Source organism: Castanea sativa, chromosome 4, assembly GCF_040712315.1.
Source record: "Castanea sativa cultivar Marrone di Chiusa Pesio chromosome 4, ASM4071231v1".
In the NCBI taxonomy this organism is placed as follows: Eukaryota; Viridiplantae; Streptophyta; class Magnoliopsida; order Fagales; family Fagaceae; genus Castanea; species Castanea sativa.
Window position 1 is genome coordinate 28883366 of NC_134016.1, and position 19792 is coordinate 28903157.

At 35.0% G+C, this 19792-nt stretch overlaps 1 protein-coding gene across 1 annotated transcript; it reads left to right on the plus strand.

Annotated features, from left to right (window-relative positions):
- The first annotated feature begins 1637 nt into the window (after window positions 1–1637).
- LOC142631747 (L-Ala-D/L-amino acid epimerase) lies at window positions 1638–7669 on the plus strand. Its single transcript, XM_075806043.1, has 7 exons — window positions 1638–2229; window positions 3397–3507; window positions 3843–4059; window positions 4223–4556; window positions 4675–4736; window positions 4875–4947; window positions 7286–7669. Coding segments are annotated over exons 1-7 (1287 nt in total). The 5' UTR covers window positions 1638–1740; the 3' UTR covers window positions 7287–7669.
- Window positions 7670–19792: the final 12123 nt, after the last annotated feature.

The following is a 19792-nucleotide window of genomic DNA, read 5'->3' on the forward strand; positions in this document are numbered from 1 at the left end:
ACTTGTCTCAAATTTAGTTTGTTTGATTTGTGTGTATGTATTTTTTTTTTAACTAATGTTTAAATTTAAGTTTCTAGCTTCATCAAAAAAGAAAACAAATTTAAGTTTCTAGCACTTTTATAGTTTTGAAAGCTTTTTTTTTTTTTTAAATCATGTCATTTTGTAGCAATTAACAAGGCAAAGTGGATGGAGGTAGACGAAAGGGTTACATTGGAAACAAGTTGGAAATTAAAGGATTTATTTAATTGACAATATTAAAATTATAGGGGTGAATACGAAATATATCAACATGTGGTAAGCCTTAGTTTCATATATATATATATATATATATATATATATAGTCTGAATTTGATAAGAATAGGATGTAAAACCTATATTTTATACTATGTAATAAGAGAATGTCACATCATCATTTTATTTAAAATTCAATACATCCTACCACACCTAATAACATTTCAATAAGCTCCTAATTGTTTTTAAGAAGCAATAAACTTCTAATTTGGTTGGATTTATATATAGGTATTCAAATTTATTAGGTGTGGTTGTACTTATTTTTAAATATGTAATAAGATGATGTGGTATATTAGAATTAGAATTAGAAGGGTAAAACATTTGTTTTATACCACATCCTTACCAAATTTAATCTCATATATATATATATATATATATATATATGTGTGTGTGTGTGTGTGTGTGTTCTCTTGGTTTTTTTTCAATTGATCATAGAAACATTTTTAGCATAATTATATTTCCGTTGAACACCAATTTTTTATTGGACGATTTGGAAATGCCACATTAACTTTTTTGTTTTTTGGTTAAAAAAATGCAACATTAATTTCATTACTTATAAACACTACACAAATCGATATGAAATGACACAAAAAATGTGACATGGCATTTTTGTGGCATTTTGACCATTTTAGGTATAACAACAATAATGCCTTCAACGAGACTTGGGCAAAGAAACAGACACACTTGGGCAAATTTTACACCCGGGCAAATTTTACACACGTGGATCCTACATGATAGTGAGACAAGCACTTGCAGTAGTGGAGCTAAATAGCTATTTTAGCTCTACCAAAACACCAAAAAGAAGTATGCAGCAGTGGAGTTAAATTTATATTTTTTTAGCTCATTGCTACAGTGCACATCTATAGATAGATGTGCACTGTTCATGAGAGCTAAAAAAAATTAATTTTTTATTTTGTGTTCACATTACCTTTTTATTGTGGTGTTTTTATTGTAGTGAGATGTATTATTTTATTGTGGTAGATATATTTTATTGTGATGTTTATATTATTTTATTGTGTTGAAAGCTAAAATAGATCCACTGCTGCAACATGTGTGTATGTAAAATAGATAAAATAACTTTTGATGAAGTTAAATTGCTAAATTTTTAATTTCACTGCTGGGAATGCTCATATAGCCGTCTCGCCTAATACCTTCTTATTTATACAACCAATAATACATGCACCTCCTTCTAAAAAAAAACAAAAAATACATGCACCAATGGAACAAGAAAAGGACAATTATCTCTGTATCTTAAATGAAATAATGGCACCTGGATTGAATATTCCATCAAACAACCGAGCGCACCAACGAAAGCAACATTATATTATTATAACAATGGCTGTTCTTTACATCTCCCTCACATCCCAATCAGATTTCCATTATCAAACAGACACTCCCAATCAACGTTTCTTCCCCACTTGAAGGAAAAAAACCCACAAACACCAAATCATGTTCTCAACTGGGTTGTTTCTATTTTCGCCACTTTACACTCCCATCCTCTGTTCTCCTATACATGTTACCCAAAACCCACAAAAATTCCAGCCTATTTCCAAGCTTTCACCGCCCAATTCCTGCAACACGATGGCTGCAACGACTTCTACAACCAGCTTTGGATTCAGGAACTTGACAGCGACTTTCACTGTGGATGTGCAGAGAGCAGAGAATAGAGCTTTGAATGTCCCTTTGATTGCACCGTTTACTATTGCTTCGTCGAGGCTGGAAAGAGTGGAGAACGTGGCCATTAGGATTGAGCTGAGTAATGGGTGTGTGGGTTGGGGTGAAACTCCAATCTTGCCGGGTGTGACTGCGGAGGATCAGAGCATAGCTATGGCAAAGGCGGCTGAAGCTTGTCAGTTGCTGAAGAAAAGTCCGGTGATGACTTTGTGCTCGCTGTTGGAGGAGATTGGTAGGAGTCTTCCTGGACATGAGTTTGCTTCTGTGAGTATGATTTGAGCTTTGAAGTTTTTGATTTTCTTGTGGTTTAATTGGTAATCACTTTTTATTTGGTGCTGAAGTTTGTTTGTGTGTGTGTGTGTTTTTTTTAAATGTTAATTAGAGATTAATTTTGATGGTTTTGGTTTAATGGGTGTTTAGAGTTGACTGTATTGGGTGCTTTGATTGTTTGAATTTGGACGTGTGACTTGAGAAAACTGCAAACTTTCAATTGGGTCTAATGATAAGGTAACTTTTTCTTGGTTGAGTTGACTTTTTTTGGTTGGAATCCAAAAGGGAAGAAAAGAAGAAATTTTATAAATCTAGCTTTCATTTCTCTTAATCAATGCTCCTTTGTAACCAAGTGGAGTGTTTTTAGGTACCTAATTGATACCTTATCTACTCCAATCTCCTGTTATTGTTGGGGGATTAAATCAGTAAAAGTGATATAATGTTGGTCATGCTTCACTTTCATAAATTTGAAGTTACAGTTACAGAATCTAGCAGAAATAGTGCAGTAGCTAAAGCTAAAACTTAGCTGAAATAGAACAATAAGCCTCATGAATAGTTAGCTGAAATAGTACAGAAGGTCAAGTTTCACTCCAATCTCCTGTTATGTCATATTTCACTCCAATGTCCTGTTATTTTTGCTGAAAGTACGGTAGATAAAGCTAAAAGCTAGCTAAAATTATACGGTGCAACCCATGAATAATACCAAAAAATGCAATCAGACCCATGAATAGTACCAAAAATAAAATAAATAGTAAAAAAAATCTGGCTTTTTCAGCTAATGCCAAATGCAACCTTAATTGCCCAAAATTAGGCTGAGGATGGTGGTAGTTATGGGCCACTGCACTTTTGTGAAGTACTCTTAAGTAACTTTATATGATTCTTGTGATCTGAACTCAACTATGTGTTACACACACTCTCTTTTGAAGCATGACAATCATAATTATGTTATATGATGTAGTGATAGAATTCATGGTCATCTTTACTTATGTTGAGGCTTTAGTTGAAGATTTATATCTACTAATGATTGTCATACTTCATGGATATATATATCTACTAATGATTTATATACATTTATGGATTTTACCAATATTTTATGCAGCTTCAACTGTATAAATTTATTAATTTTTTTAATTTCTCATTAAACTTTTCTTGCAATTGAAGGTTAGGGCAGGAGTCGAAATGGCATTGATTGATGCAGTTGCTAATAGCATCGGTGTGCCCTTGTGGAGACTCTTTGGTGGAGTTTCAAATACCATTACGACTGATATAACAGTTACGTTCTTATCTTAGTAATTCTGGTAGTGAAAAGCTTCTGTACTCTTTGGTTACTAATCATTGTAAAAAGGTCGTACCCAGTGCACAAGCCTTCTGCTTGTGCAGGTCTGGGAGAGGTGGTTGGTTATTACTTGTTAGTTATTGCAATTAGTGTTATTCTTTCCATCTCTCTTTCTGTGTAATATATTCTTTTCTGGGAGAAGCCACCCAGTAAGGCTGGAGGAATTTTGGGGTCCATTTCTTCTGTTGTAATTAAGAAATTTAAGTAATGAGTATTTAGATCTAGAAAACCTTTCTCATGAAACTAAGTTTCAGCTGTTTTATACGTGCAGATTCCAATCGTTTCCCCAGCTGAAGCTGCAGAACTAGCTTCCAAGTATGGCAATCAAGGATTCAAGACTTTGAAGCTTAAGGTAGGAAAGAATCTGAAAGCTGATATAAAAGTTCTTCAGGCCATACGCAAGGCACACCCCGAGTGCCTGTTTATCTTGGATGCTAATGAAGGTTACAAACCAAAGGAAGCAATTGAAGTTCTTGAAAAATTACACGGTATATAATTTATATAAATTGTAAAAGACTAAGTTCTTATTCTGTATTCTAGAATGTGCATGGTCCACATACAACCTTCAAAAAACATTGCCCCCTTTATGTAATCTGAATATTTGGACTCCTTTGACCAATGAACTAATGCAAACTATTAATTTTCCTGTAGAAATGGGGGTCACTCCTGTCCTTTTTGAACAACCAGTTCATAGAGATGATTGGGAGGGTCTTGGTCATGTTACACATATTGCAAAAGACAAATATGGGGTATCTGTTGCTGCTGACGAAAGCTGTCGGAGCTTAGATGACGTTAAGAAAATAGTCCAAGGAAATCTTGCAGATGTGATTAACATTAAACTAGCTAAAGTTGGAGTTATGGGAGCCCTTGAGATTATTGAGGTGGCAAGGACATCTGGTTTAAGTCTGATGATTGGTGGTATGGTTGAGACTAGATTGGCCATGGGCTTTGCTGGCCATCTTGCTGCCGGCTTTGGGTGTTTCAAGTAAATATCATGATCCTTTTTTGGAAAAAATCATACCGATCTAATTTTGTCTTACATATTTTATTTGTTTTACATATATACTGGTGCTTTGAGTTCTAAGTAACAATTTACTGTATAGGTTCATTGACCTAGATACACCCCTTTTGCTATCAGAAGATCCAGTTTTTGAGGGTTACAAAGGTAATCTCAGCCTGACTCAAAACTTTATAATATCTTCTTTTTTTCTTTTATTTGTCCAAAGCAAAAGGTTAGCAACCTTTTGTGATTGTAAACTCTAGCATTTTGTTTTTTTAAAACCCTCAATTATTCCTTGGCTAGTCTTGGGCGCGGTTTACAAGTTCACAAATGCTAGAGGCCATGGTGGTTTCCTTCACTGGGACAACATTGCTTGGTATGACATTATTAAACAATCTAAGAGTTCTTCTCAATCTAACTGTGTGAATGTCTCTGCTTTCTAAATATTCTGTTACATGGCCTGAATGATATCATATTTAATTCTCATGAAGGTCCGATTTTAACTGTTTATTAGTTTCTTTCATTTAAGACTTATTTGCCAGTTTAGCATAAGCATAGGTTGAATGTTCTGATGAAATATAAAGTTTAATTAAAAGATGAGTCTTAATTTCCTGCTTTGAAGTTTTATATAAATGGTCTTGTTCTAGCCAGACACAAACCTTTAAATCCATACTGGTTTGTTGAATAACAAGGGAAAGAACTTGCGAATCTACCAGAAAATAATTAAAATCTCAATCTTGTTTTAATAAGAATTGTTCCTTTTGCTTTACAGATTCCAGGCCTATTTAAAAGTTCCATAAGAGTTATTTTCGAAGTGAAAATATTCCTAAAGATTCTAATTAATACACTGACATAAAAGGAATTTAGTTTGATTTTAAAAGTCTTAAAAACACATACAAAAAAGAAAATAAATATGATCCAAAAATTCTGAAATAATAGAAAATTTTATTTGAAAAAAACCAACTTATGACAAAAATTGACCCCTTCATATTCTATGATACATCAATTTGGTTTAGTAATATTTGGCAGCCGGTGAGGGTTGTTAAAGTTCATATGTGTGAGTTTGATGTACACTGTTGGCTCCCTTCTTGATAACTTTAACTTTATGGTAACTAACAGTGTGGAATGCCTAAATTCTTACATTAATGTTATGTAGAAAAAATTGTTAAAACTAGCCATTTCTTAGAAACCAAGGTAGTTGAACTGTAAAGATTATTACATATTGTATGTGTCATGTGATCAATTGTGTTTGATATTTAGCATAAGATAGAGTCAATCAATGCATATTGGTGATATGTCTCCCTTTATTTTCTAAAAAAATGTATAATGTGAGGGCTGGAGTCATGTATGATTTTTTAAACTGGACCTTGAAAGACAATTAAGGCCTCTTTAAGATGGTAGCAACAACAACTTTTAATTAGGCTAAAGAACTTGAACAAGATTTTCAAGACTTACAAGCTGTTATGTGACTCTCTAAAATAAAAGGCAAACAACGCACCATAACAATTATAAGTCTCCACACAAAACCCCAAAAGGGAAGAAGGGCCTTCCATCCATTCAGTTGAAATTTAAACGGAAGGATTGAGTGGGTGTGGATGCAGTGGGTCTCTCTTGAAAATTTGGCCTCATTTACAAGTACTTTATATATTAATGGTGTTATTTGATAAGTCATTGGTCAGTTTGCTGTGAGCAGTTTGTTAGATCCCAAAACAAAGCACCAAACCAAAAAGTAATTTTTATGAAACAATACCCCACCGCATTGTAAGACTAATAAAAACCAACTGAAACTCACTAGTCTGGTGTGGCTCAGTCTGCTTATTGGTAGCATGAAAAGCCATGTAGTTTGCTGTGCAATTGGCTGAGTACTGAAGTACTTCTTGAAGGCTGAATGACTCAAACTCTTGTTCATCCATTGCAAAGCGTGTGCACACACTATTTAGTCCTGAGATTTATTTTAAAAAATTAACATGAATTTGGAAACTCTAGTTTTATTTATTTTTTATTGGTAAACAACACATGCACCTAATGGATCCTAAACCTATGACCTCACTCTCCACCCCATTATTATGAGAGCAGGAAGTACTATTAAAGTTATAACTCATTGGTAGGAAACTCAAATTTGTTATAGAAGTTATAGGTCAAAACCAGTATTACTCTGTAATGCAGTGAAATAATTCCTCAATAAACCCCTTTTTTTTGGATCTCTACCATTGATATATGGTTCAAACATCTCCTCGGGCAACTTCTTGTTGGCATACACATGCCTATCCTTGAGATCACATTCTCATGCATTTCTTTCTCACCTCGACTCTGTTTATTGTATAAAGATCACAAATAGTTGGGAAACAATTCTAAGGTAGTATTATAGTGACTATTGAAAGTTCAAATCAACACTGCACCTAGAATGACATTTTCCTTATGTCAATTTATACATATATATATATATATATATATAAGGTGGGAAAAAAAGAAGGAAAAAAGTAAAAGAGGAGCATTAGTGATGAAAGAATTGATTCCATGCTTCTCGTATGAATTGCTTTATATTCATTCTATCTTAAGAGAAACTACTTTGAACACGCCCTTTTCTTCTCCATAAAATGTATAAACATTGATTTTTAATGTCATGCTACATTGTATTCAACTGAGAAAAATTCATTAAAGTTATAGTTACAGTTTCCACTTTGTCTACACTAACTATACCAAATTATCTGCAGAAATCTGAACTTAGGTTGGTTCCCTTTTCTGGAACTGCAAGCAGAGCTTATAAGATTCTCTTGGTTGTGAAATTCTTTCTATAGCTTGGCAGGCCTCCATTTTTAGAGGGGCTTCCTGACAAATGAGAAATGGGGAGAAGTGATCTCTGCTTGTATATTTGTGTCCTCAGGTGACAAATTTACGTCAGATACCCTGATAATAACCATATTATAAAATTTCTTCACCTTGTGGGAATAGTTGACTTTGTTTTCATTACAATTTGAAATTAAATTGCTGGTAACATTTCCAATAAACAGGTCTTGTACTTGGTAACTGAGAAGCTGGACACATTATTTGAGTTATCAATGTTAATGAATGAGAATGACTTTGAGTGTCTTCATACATTACAGCTTTCACAAGTAGTTTTCTTTTTCTGTTTTAAGGCTGGTATGCATCTCTGCCTTGTAGAACTAGAAAAAAACTCTCTTCTCTCTTACCAAAATGTTTGCAATCAATTTAGGTGAATGCTAATTCCATTGTTAGTTGGCACCATGATGGGGAGACAGGTCCTCAATTTCCCAATTGAAGCCAGCATTCCTTAATGACCCTTGAGAGAGGAGTTTTCCCCACTAAAATCAACTTTAAAAGCCCAACCAAGAGTCTCTGTTGACTTCATGAATGACCCTAATACCTTTACTGCATTTCTCCAGCCTGTTAGTATGAGAAGAAGTATAATTTTGCCAAATTAGCCTATTAGAGAATGGTGGATCTTGTAACCAGTTTCTAACAAGGGTAGGTAATGAAAACATATTTGAAAGAGCTCTAGCTCAAATTGCATGAACTCCTCCCCATAAGTATGAGATGGAAGGTGAGATTATGAGCAAGATAAGGTGAATGAGTAATTTCTCAATGTAGCCAACTCCAATTATTTTTTTTGCAAAAGAAGTTCATTATTCTCCTCTAATGTTGATGAAGACATCTCTAACACAGGAGTTTTGGCTAGGGCCTTTACACATACCCACATGCGAAATTAGCATGCCTTGCAGAGAACGATGAAAAAAAGTGTAAACTATTTGATATTCTTTGCACAAAATCTATATTATTATTTAAAAAATTATTTTTATTTGCCACACTTGTGATTTACTCCTAACATGGAGGATCCACAATTACTCTCCAGTCTTCATATCATGACACTTTTTTGCATTATATATTCAAACGATTTAATATCTTGCGTAACATGTTGCATGCAACATAGATCCCACAAGTGTGGCATCTACCCTCATATCAGAGAGATATTGCATATAACGGTTGTATGTAAAATCACATAAGACTTGTTTGATGTGATCTCACTTGGGCACAACCTCTGTAGGGACAAGCTTATATCTATCTTTGCTCTCTTTGTTCTACAGAAAAATGGGGAAGATCAAATTCTACTGTATTATGCTATTTAAATTGTTAATAAAAATTCATCAAAATATATCAAATTTCATCTAAAAAGAAAACTTGACCAAACAAAAAAGGACTGCACACGGCTTTACAATACACTCAAAAGGCCAGGACCAAGATTTTGATCTTGCGCCTTAAGCCCATTTTCAAGTAATCTTCCTTATCGTAAAGTAATTGAAAACATTGCAGTTGTCTAGAAATTGATTCACTTGATGATGGGGATCATAAGGGAATGGGCACAAATGGCTATCAAGATTGATCTTGAAAAGCTCAATAATAGGTTGACATGAAGCTTTATTCATCAAACTCTCATCTTTTTTAACTTCCATCCAAATTGGATTGAACTCATTATGTCTTGTATCGCTTCGTTGACCTTAATTTTCCTTATCAACGGTACCTTTGGAGCCTTGCCAACCCTAATGCCCCTACAAAAGATGGTCCATTGTCCTTGCATCTTCATATGGTATCTGGAGTATTTGTATACCCTTATAGAAGAAGAGCACAGAGCAAAAGATGGAAAGGGCTTTATGCACCACGACCAGTCTTATTATCACCCTGATGTGTAGTTCTCTTAGCAAATTGCATGAACTCCTCCCCATAAGTATGAGATGGAAGGTGAGATTATGAGCAAGATAAGGTGAATGAGTAATTTCTCAATGTAGCCAACTCCAATTATTTTTTTTGCAAAAGAAGTTCATTATTCTCCTCTAATGTTGATGAAGACATCTCTAACACAGGAGTTTTGGCTAGGGCCTTTACACATACCCACATGCGAAATTAGCATGCCTTGCAGAGAACGATGAAAAAAAGTGTAAACTATTTGATATTCTTTGCACAAAATCTATATTATTATTTAAAAAATTATTTTTATTTGCCACACTTGTGATTTACTCCTAACATGGAGGATCCACAATTACTCTCCAGTCTTCATATCATGACACTTTTTTGCATTATATATTCAAACGATTTAATATCTTGCGTAACATGTTGCATGCAACATAGATCCCACGAGTGTGGCATCTACCCTCATATCAGAGAGATATTGCATATAACGGTTGTATGTAAAATCACATAAGACTTGTTTGATGTGATCTCACTTGGGCATAACCTCTGTAGGGACAAGCTTATATCTATCTTTGCTCTCTTTGTTCTACAGAAAAATGGGGAAGATCAAATTCTACTGTATTATGCTATTTAAATTGTTAATAAAAATTCATCAAAATATATCAAATTTCATCTAAAAAGAAAACTTGACCAAACAAAAAAGGACCGCACACGGCTTTACAATACACTCAAAAGGCCAGGACCAAGATTTTGATCTTGCGCCTTAAGCCCATTTTCAAGTAATCTTCCTTATCGTAAAGTAATTGAAAACATTGCAGTTGTCTAGAAATTTATTCACTTGATGATGGGGATCATAAGGGAATGGGCACAAATGGCTATCAAGATTGATCTTGAAAAGCTCAATAATAGGTTGACATGAAGCTTTATTCATCAAACTCTCATCTTTTTTAACTTCCATCCAAATTGGATTGAACTCATTATGTCTTGTATCGCTTCGTTGACCTTAATTTTCCTTATCAACGGTACCACTTTGGAGCCTTGCCAACCCTAATGCCCCTACAAAAGATGGTCCATTGTCCTTGCATCTTCATATGGTATCTGGAGTATTTGTATACCCTTATAGGAGAAGAGCACAGAGCAAAAGATGGAAAGGGCTTTATGCATGCACCACGACCAGTCTTATTATCACCCTAATGTGTAGTTCTCTTAGCAAAAGCGACCAATCCCTGCTGCAACTCCATCCTTTCCATCCTTAAAACAGATTTTCAGTGAATTTGGCCAAAAGGTAAACCTTGAGAAATCAAAGTGTCTCTCCCTTTATGTCTCAATCAAACTCTGCGATTGCATTGAACATACTTGAGGCATGAAAATCACTAAGAGTTTCGGAAAATACTTGGGCACCTATGAGTTCATTATAGTGAGGGTCAAAAACAGGCTTAATTAGCAGATAGAAATCAAGACTGCTTTTCTTAGCTAGTAAGGTCAACCTAGTTAGTTCTGTCACTTTAGCTATCCCAATCCATGCGATGCAACGCCTTAAACTTCCAATTAGTTTTTGCAGTCAATTGATGAATTGCATCACAACTTTGTGTGGGGATCTTTAAAGCAAAAATTAAGCTACACCTAATATGTTGGAAGGTTGTTAGTTGTTACTAAGGCCAAAGATGAATAAGTTCTTGGAATTAAAAGATGCAAGGATAGGAATAGAATCCCTCATAGCTAAACAAAACTAGCGTCTGCTTAATGAGAGCACAACTCTACGGACTAAAATCTTGAAAGCCAAATATCCGCCCATAATCAACTTTGCAAATCTATTATCTAGTGAAGCCTTCCCACGTGGATGTGGGGTTCTAATGAAGAAGAATCAAGATAAGACCCACCATAGCTAAGATGTAACAAATGATGTGAGAAATAGACCCCTCGTAGCTAAGAAATATCAAACTCGGCATATCTTCTCCAATTTTCTGACTTCATATCAACGAAGTCAATACCGTACCGGAGGCTGTACCGGTTTGGCCACCGGTATGATATATTTTGGATACCGGTCAATATCGGTGTACCGTTTCGGGTTTACCGCTATTTTATATTATATATATATATACACACACACACACCAAAATCTCTAGAACTATGTTTATAAACATATAATATTTCATTTATATTATAGTAAATATAAAAGTTTATCATAAAACATTACCTCAATTCAGAACAAATTATTCATAATTTTAGGCTTTAGTATCAATTAAAAGAAGAAAAAAAACACAATATAGAAAATAGAAAACTTAGTTGTTCATTGCATACTAAGAAAACAAATAATACTAATAAGTTAATGTAAATAAGTTACCATTATGCCTTTACAAAAATTCAAAAATTACAAAACTTTAAAAAAAATAATATAAAAAAAGTTTTTTTCTATACTGGCCGGTATTGCCCGAAATTGGCCGGTATGGCCGGTACACGGCCGGTACAGCCGGTATTTTTTCCGGTACAATATAGAAGTGTACCGGTACCGGTGCACTGGCCGGTACGGTATGTACCGGCCGGTATGGCCGATATCGGTACGGTATCGACCACCTTGCTTCATATGGGCCAGTGTGTGGTAGTAAGCCATGTTTGGTTAGCATCACCATACTTGACATAACATAGAATGATGAGACGTCCTAAACTTAACTAAAAAGTGTGTGTGTGTGTGTGTTTTTTTTTTTGTTGAGAAACTACTAATCAGTTAAATGCTCACAAAATGACTAATCAGTCATGGGTAAAAAGGTTTGAGCACCTTGCATAAAGGATGTTTTATTTTATTTTATTTTTGAGAAAACAGTACAAGAACTCATCCATTGGGAAGCAACCATAGCCTCTTATCTATGTAGCATCTAATCTCCATCTCCATACTGTTGGGAAGATAAATATCTTGGGTATAGTATCTAATCTCCATCTCCATACTATTGGAAAGATAAATACCTTGAGCAGTTTTCTTAAGTAATTAATATAACTTAAAAGGTCTAAGCCCAATAAGTATGTGTTCAATTATCTTTTATTTATTACCCATTCTTCTAATCTTTATTCAATGTGAGACTTCACTCACACGTGTACACCTAACCATCCCTCATGTGTGAGTCTCTTTTTTGTGGGCTTCAAGGCCTCTTTGTGGGCTTCAAGGCCTCTTTGTGGACTATAAACAAGTCTTACTCGCTTCCCCTTGCCTAATGGGCCTTTTCTTCCACTAATGCATCATCCATTGGCCTTCATGTGTCAACCCCACACGTCTTTTATCCTCCACGGGAACCTCGCACCACATCGTTGTCTAGCACCGTTGGCAATAATACTCCTTTGTTGGATCTTTTTCAAGATCGTTTGTGTAGGCTTATGGGCTTGCTTGGTGCAATATATTGTCCCTGCTCCAACTATGAAAGGGACTTGCCCTGCTCCATTTGCAAAAGGGCTTCAGGTATACACACCCCATTCCCACTCCAATATAACATATAGAGACATACTTTGATCTAAAAGGCCTAAACCCAATAAGTATGTGCTCAATTATGTTATATCAACTACTCATTTTTCTAATCCTTATTCAATATAGGACTTCACTAATACATGTACACCCAACACATACTTCTCATAAAAAATGCCTCGTTAGTGACATTTTGTATTGTCAAAATAAAAAACACCATGATAGACCATTTGTGTCTATAGTGACGTTTTATTCATTTATTGCTTTACAAATGCCGCCTCAACCCAAATTTTTGTAGTGCTATACTATGTACTCCAAAGATATTCATAACTCTTCCAAGAAAGCCAAATATTATACCAATGCCACTAAGACCTAAAGAGCATTGCCATGGGAGAAGTCATCTAAATGCAGATTAGATGGGAAAGTCCGACCAAACTGCTTCTACACATTGTTGGTGTACTCTATTGCCTTTCACCACACACCAATTTTCCCCTTTTAATACAAAGGCATTATGTGGGAAAATTTATCTTGGTTTAAAATCGTATTATTAATGGAATTGTATTTTGTAACTATTGAGCTTACACCACTTTTTTTACCTTCTAGTGCTCGATGATGAACTGTATTAATTGTTGAGACAATTGTATTTCAATCTTATCTTATCATTGGATGTATATTATTGTATTTACATGTATAATATTAGTTTGTCGCATATTATCGCTAAACAGTCACTATTTTATTTTCGTGTCATAGTGATACACTTATCAGTTATCGCTCGTGTTTTGCTACTCGGTTTTGGGTCTGGTTTCTCTTATGGGCCAAAGAGGTGCCCTAGTAGCCATTACTCTTCTTTATTCCAAGTTTAAATTCTGGACTAAACTCCCAAAAACAACCCGGTCTAAGCAAGGCCAACCTTGGTATCTTCAACAATGGATAAAGACTTTCATAAGGAATATGGGAATGACCTCTAGTATAGTTGCTGAATTATGTTAGTTAAAGACAAATATAGCCTTGCCTTTAACCTAGGTATCTCTAACCTCATTGAGGAAGTGGATGCCCAGGTGATGCTCACACTGATCAAGGATAGCTCCCAACAAATTAAATAATTTCTACCCTTTTGAGTGTTATGATCTTTCATCCCTGGTTGTAGATTCGAAGTTTAAATAGTGCAACTTGGTCCACTCCAGGATTGTATTCGGGTCAAATTTGGGTGGCTTGTGTGAAATTTTTTTTGCCATTGGCGGGTTGGAAAAAATTTTAAACCGTCACCAACCCACCAACCTACAAAAATGGTGGGTCAGTTGAAAGTTTGAATGGTTTCAATTTGGTGGATTAGTTTTAGTTTGTATACTAAATCTCAAATTTTATTTTTCTATTTATAAATAAAATTTAAAAATTATTTCCTTTAAATCCTATAAACCGCTGAAAGACTTGCAACAAAAATATAAACTATTAAAGTAAATCATAGGAAATTTCCATAGATCAAAGTACACACTTCTTAAGGTATGAATATTGAAAGTTCAAAGAGCGTGTAAAACACCTTTGAACGTTTAGATCCCCAATTAACAAATTACCAATTCAAGCTTAATGTATGTGCAGAAGATGAACATAAGCTTATAACAGAATTGATGAACATAAGCTTATAACAGAATTGATAAACAATCTAAATCAGATAAAATCACATCCACAGCAGAAATTAAATAGCAAAGATTAAGAGAAGAGAGATGCAAACACAAGGATAACACAACAATGTGTTATCGAAGAGGAAACCGAAACTCTCAGCGTAAAACCTCTCCGCCGCCCCCCAAGTGGTCAATAATCCACTAAAGAATGTAGTTGGGAATACATGGACAGCAGAAGACCCTTCAAGCCTAATCTACCCAGTGTACCTAAGCCCTCCAAGCTCTTACTCTAACGAGGTTGTGCCAAACCTATTTCTTCTTTAACTTACCGGATTCCACCATAGCCCATAGCATCAACCAATAATGAAATTGGTCCCTTCCTAACTGCTTCCCAAAGCACCAAACAGCCTTCTCACAGATATGGGTATGGTCAGAAAATGTTTTGGTAATGTACCTCTCAAGAATGTAACAAAGGAGAGGAAGAGAGTAGAGAAATTTGAAGAGTCTCTATGTGAAGATTGTGGATAAGTCAATCTTGTTTTTCTCTAGGGTTTCTCTCTCAAAATTCTCTCTAGAAACTCTCAACATTTCGTGGGTATAAGGGGTATTTATATTGGAGTGAGAATGGAATGCGAAAAGTCAGGTTTTTTAAAACAGAGCTGACTGGCGACTTGGCCTCGCGACTTGACTGAGTCGCGAGTTCAAGCCGCGAACAAACAGAATGGCCAAATTGGACTTTTTGTCTTGTAGTGCTCTAGCTGGCGTGACTGTTCTTCTTCTCTGCAGGCTTCACTCGTGTGCATCATCTGGCGGCTTGCAAGCCGCGAGCCACCCTCGAAATCCAGCCGCAAGTCCCTGCTTCACTACACAGTCTTGAGCATTTCTTCACACTTTTTCACACATTATCCTTACATGAATCCCACATAAAAACAGGGTTTCTAAGTGCTGAATTACAAGAAAATTGGCACGGAATAAAGCCAACAAAGTGGTTGATAAATTTCAACCTTACAAATACTTTCTAACTTTTTTCTTAAAAGAAAAAAAATGCTTATTATATCCATGTCACAATGTATCTTTGCAAATATGTTGGAAAATTATCAAATTTTCCACATGCATAAATCATGGAGTTAATAAATAAATAAATAAAACTTAAATATTATATGAGATGAAAACAAAGAGATGAATATAAATAGGTGGGTTGGCGGGTCTTGAACTCTTGATGGTTGAAAAAATCAACCACCACCCAACTCAGCCCGATTTGCCACTTTCATAGTTGAACACGCCAAACCTGCTTATAAATAAATATTATATCTATAAGGGGTGGTGCAAAGTAGAGAGAGTGGGCAGATCAAGAGGATTGTTACACAAACCAGTTTGCTTTCATAAAATGGAGGCAAAGGTTGGCTCCAAACATTGGGTGGAAAACTATTTTGGTCCTTAAACTTTACAAAAAGTTCGTTTTTCATCCTTAAACTTTAACAAATTCATTTTTTGTCCCTAAACTATAAAAAAGTTTGTTTTCATTCCTAAATTATTGAAAAATATTGTAGTTTTGTCCTTAAACTTTAAAAAAGTTCTTTATTTCATCCCTAAACTGTAATACCCAAGGAAAAAAAAAAGAGAGAGAGAGAGAGACTTTTTGGGGTATTTAAGTAAATCTTTTGTGGGATCAATTTTAGAATTAATATTATTAAGAGAGTTCTTAGAAAAGAAGGTTGAAACCCTAGTTATTTATAAGCCAATTAAGTCCTTGTATAATTACAGATATTTTGATAAAGGAGACTACCCAAAATATTCAAGTAGAGAAGGATTGACGGCACACTTGAGGTAAAAGCCTAAGAAATCTCATCCTTCGTCAAATCTAAGAGTTTTATGAAATTATAATATTTTTTATGTCGGTATTTTTGGCCAATAGTGAGATTATCTAAAAATTCCTATGGGTTTTACGATGTAAGTGTAAACAGAGAAGGGTTGGAATTGGGTGATAAAGTCCATTTTTCACTATACGTCTTTCTCTGTAATATCTTTAATTCTGGTGCTTTGTTGGTCATGGAGCTGCTTTGGGTGCATATTACTCTTTTGTGAATATTTATTATAACTTTATAAGAAGTGGTGGACTATTGGTTAGACCATTAGTCCAATAGCCTATTAGACTTTAGAGTCTACGAAGATAAGAGCATTCACATTAGGAAATTCTATCATATCATATTTTACCATCTCAAAAAACTACTTTATCAATTATACAAAACTACTTTACAATAGATTCAGCATCCCAACTTTTATTTTCCTATTCTAGTCATTAAAATAATATATATTATCCACTAAACTATATAACCAAAAAATAATAATCTCCTCTCTCTAATTTTCTTTCTCTTCCTTCCTCCCCCGTCTCTCTCTCTTCTCCACCGTGAACAAACCCAAATCCCAACCATAGCAAGAACAACCACATGAAAATGGCCACCTTGCCACCACCACGCCACCACAGTAACAACCACCACAACCAAACTCACCACCAACAACAACCACCAAGAGGAAAAGAAACACAAAAAAATTGCCAAAAACCACAATCACAAGACAGGGCCACAACAACACCAATCCAAACCCACAGCACTGATCCACAACAACACTGATCCAAACCCGAAACCTAGCTAAACCCATGAACAACCCATCAACAAACCTCCACTCCAAGCCGATTGCTATAAGAGCCATCAACCACCATGAGAGAGACCCATCAACCATGCACCATCCACGCCGACCACCAAAATCAAAACCCACTCACCTCTACCGTGAGTCCGTGACCCACCTCGTCGAAATCCACGCCGTGAGTCCGTGACACAGCTCGCCACGCACGACCTACCTCCATGCCAGCAAACCCATGACCCACACCGTCACCTGACCCACGCCCATGAACCACACCGTCACCCTCAATCACCCATCCCCACCACCACGGAAACCCTCCACCACATCAAACCCTTGATTCAAGGGAAAATAGAGAGGAAAAAAAATGAAAGGGAAGAAAGGGACAACAGAATGGGAGGGAGTGAGTGAACTGTAAAAGAAGAAAAAGAGAGAGAGAGAGAGTGGGACTAGTGAGAGAGAGAGAGGAATTGATAAAGTTACTACAGTGAACCGAATAAAATATTAGTTTTTTTTTTTACAATTGAGCTACAATGCAATTTTACCTTTAGAATTGCACTATAACACAATTGCAAATTTTTTTTTGCAATACTTGGTTTTTACAAGTCTGGATGTGGGGTTTTTTTGGGCCTTTATGCTAAATTTTGTCTACATATGGCACTTGGCATTCTCAATGTGAATGCTCTAAGAGACAAAGGCTATTTATTAGAGATTGTACTCAGCTTTACGTAGTATTCATTCCTTATGAATGCTTTAAGTTTTTAGCCTAAAAATAATCGTGTGTGGATTAAAGGATCAAAGATCAAGAGAGGCTTTGAATGAACTAAAATTTTGTGCTTCGGGGAGAATTATATGATCTTTAGAAAGTTGGATAAAAAGTTTTCCTCCACTAGGTAGTCTAGGTTGATGATAGTTATACACCATATCCCACTTATTCTTTGGATAATGTGATTACTTATCATCTCTTGATATCTCATGGAAACATTTCACTAGGAATTTTAGTTAGCATTGCTCATTTACTTAGAGGACCGGTCCTCTGTCTTGCCATTTTGTCCTTTGTGAGGAGAGTCTTATATTACATAGTGCTTGGGACTTTTGCATGAAACAAATTTAAACAAAGTTGATACAAATGATCTTTTGTGATTACTTATCATCTCTTGATATCTCATGGAAACACTTCACTAGGAATTTTAGTTAGCATTGCTCATTTACTTAGAGGACCGGTCCTCTGTCTTGCCATTTTGTCCTTTGTGAGGAGAGTCTTATATTACATAGTGCTTGGGACTTTTGCATGAAACAAATTTAAACAAAGTTGATACAAATGATCTTTTGTGTTGTAGAATGTGGAATATAGCCATAGAGAAACTGTAGGAGAGTTAATAGTGAGAAATTATTGAATACTTGAAGTTTCTCTTCTGGACAAGTACCTTGCAAGTTATTCTTATTATTTGATTATTGAGTAAATGGTACCTGAAAAATTGTTTTAGGTGATATCTAAGGATTTTAGAGGACCGGTCCTCTGTCTTGCCATTTTGTCCTTTGTGAGGAGAGTCTTATACTACATAGTGCTTGGGATTTTTGCATGAAACAAATTTAAACAAAGTTGATACAAATGATCTTTTGTGTTGTAGAATGTGGAATATAGCCATAGAGAAACCGTAGGAGAGTTAATAGTGAGAAATTATTAGATACTTTAGAAGTTTCTCTTCTAGACAAGTACCTTGCACGTTATTCTTATTATCTGATTATTGAGTAAATGATACCTGAAAAATTGTTTTAAGTGATATCTAAGGATTTTAGAGGAAGTGTTAGGGTGAAGTTCCTTTTGGTATGGCTTTTGGAAGTAAGTAACCTTATCCTAATTGGTTTTATTTTGCTTTTACTACTGTATTTTAAATACCGAAAATTGTTTATAATTGTTACAATTTTGTTTCAATTGTATTACTGATTTAAAGTAAAGAATAATGAATTATCACAAATATATTTGAATAACAGAATATGTGTGTGTGTGTGTGTGTGTGTGTGTGTGTGTGTGTGTGTGTGTGTGTGATATTTCTGTTTGAACTTTGATTTGATAAATATGATTTTGGACAATCTGACTATGTTTTAACTCTGATACCCAGCCAATGGGGGTTATTCATTGGTACTGAAACTAGTTCTATCTTAGGCATCACAAACCTATCATGTTTTTGGACCCAACTAATGAGGGATATACATTAGCACAGAGCTAGTTTCATCTGAATCTGATGCCCAATAACAGGGATATAGCGTAACCATAGTCATAAAGATTTTTAAGAATATGAATTATGTTTAAATATTTGAACTGCTTTAAGTCTTTGAAACTGCTTATGTGTTTTTGGAACGTATTGTAAATTACAACTTTTGATATATGGAAAACTAATTATTTTCTAATCCACCTATGATATATTTGTAAGATTAAAGTATTCGATCTATGTACAACCTATTATTTTACAAACCCATTTGCCTGATAGAACTTATTAGGACTTTGGTTACTTATTGAATTCCCAACTCATCCCCCTTTTTCCCCTCCAATTTTAGATTGTGAAGAATAGCAAGTTTTGGGAGTTTTGCTATTGTGTTGTGAGCAGAGAAAGAAGCTTTGTGATTTTAGGATTAGATGGTCTTGTTATAGTCTTATATCTTTTGGCCAATTGGCATTATGTGCATGAGGTTTGGATTTTGTTCCTTTGAATTGTTGGAGATCTATTCATAAAGAAATTATTAAGGTATTTTGGATTTATTTGATATAATTTTTTACGATAAATTTTAGTTACTAAGAAAGCCTTGCA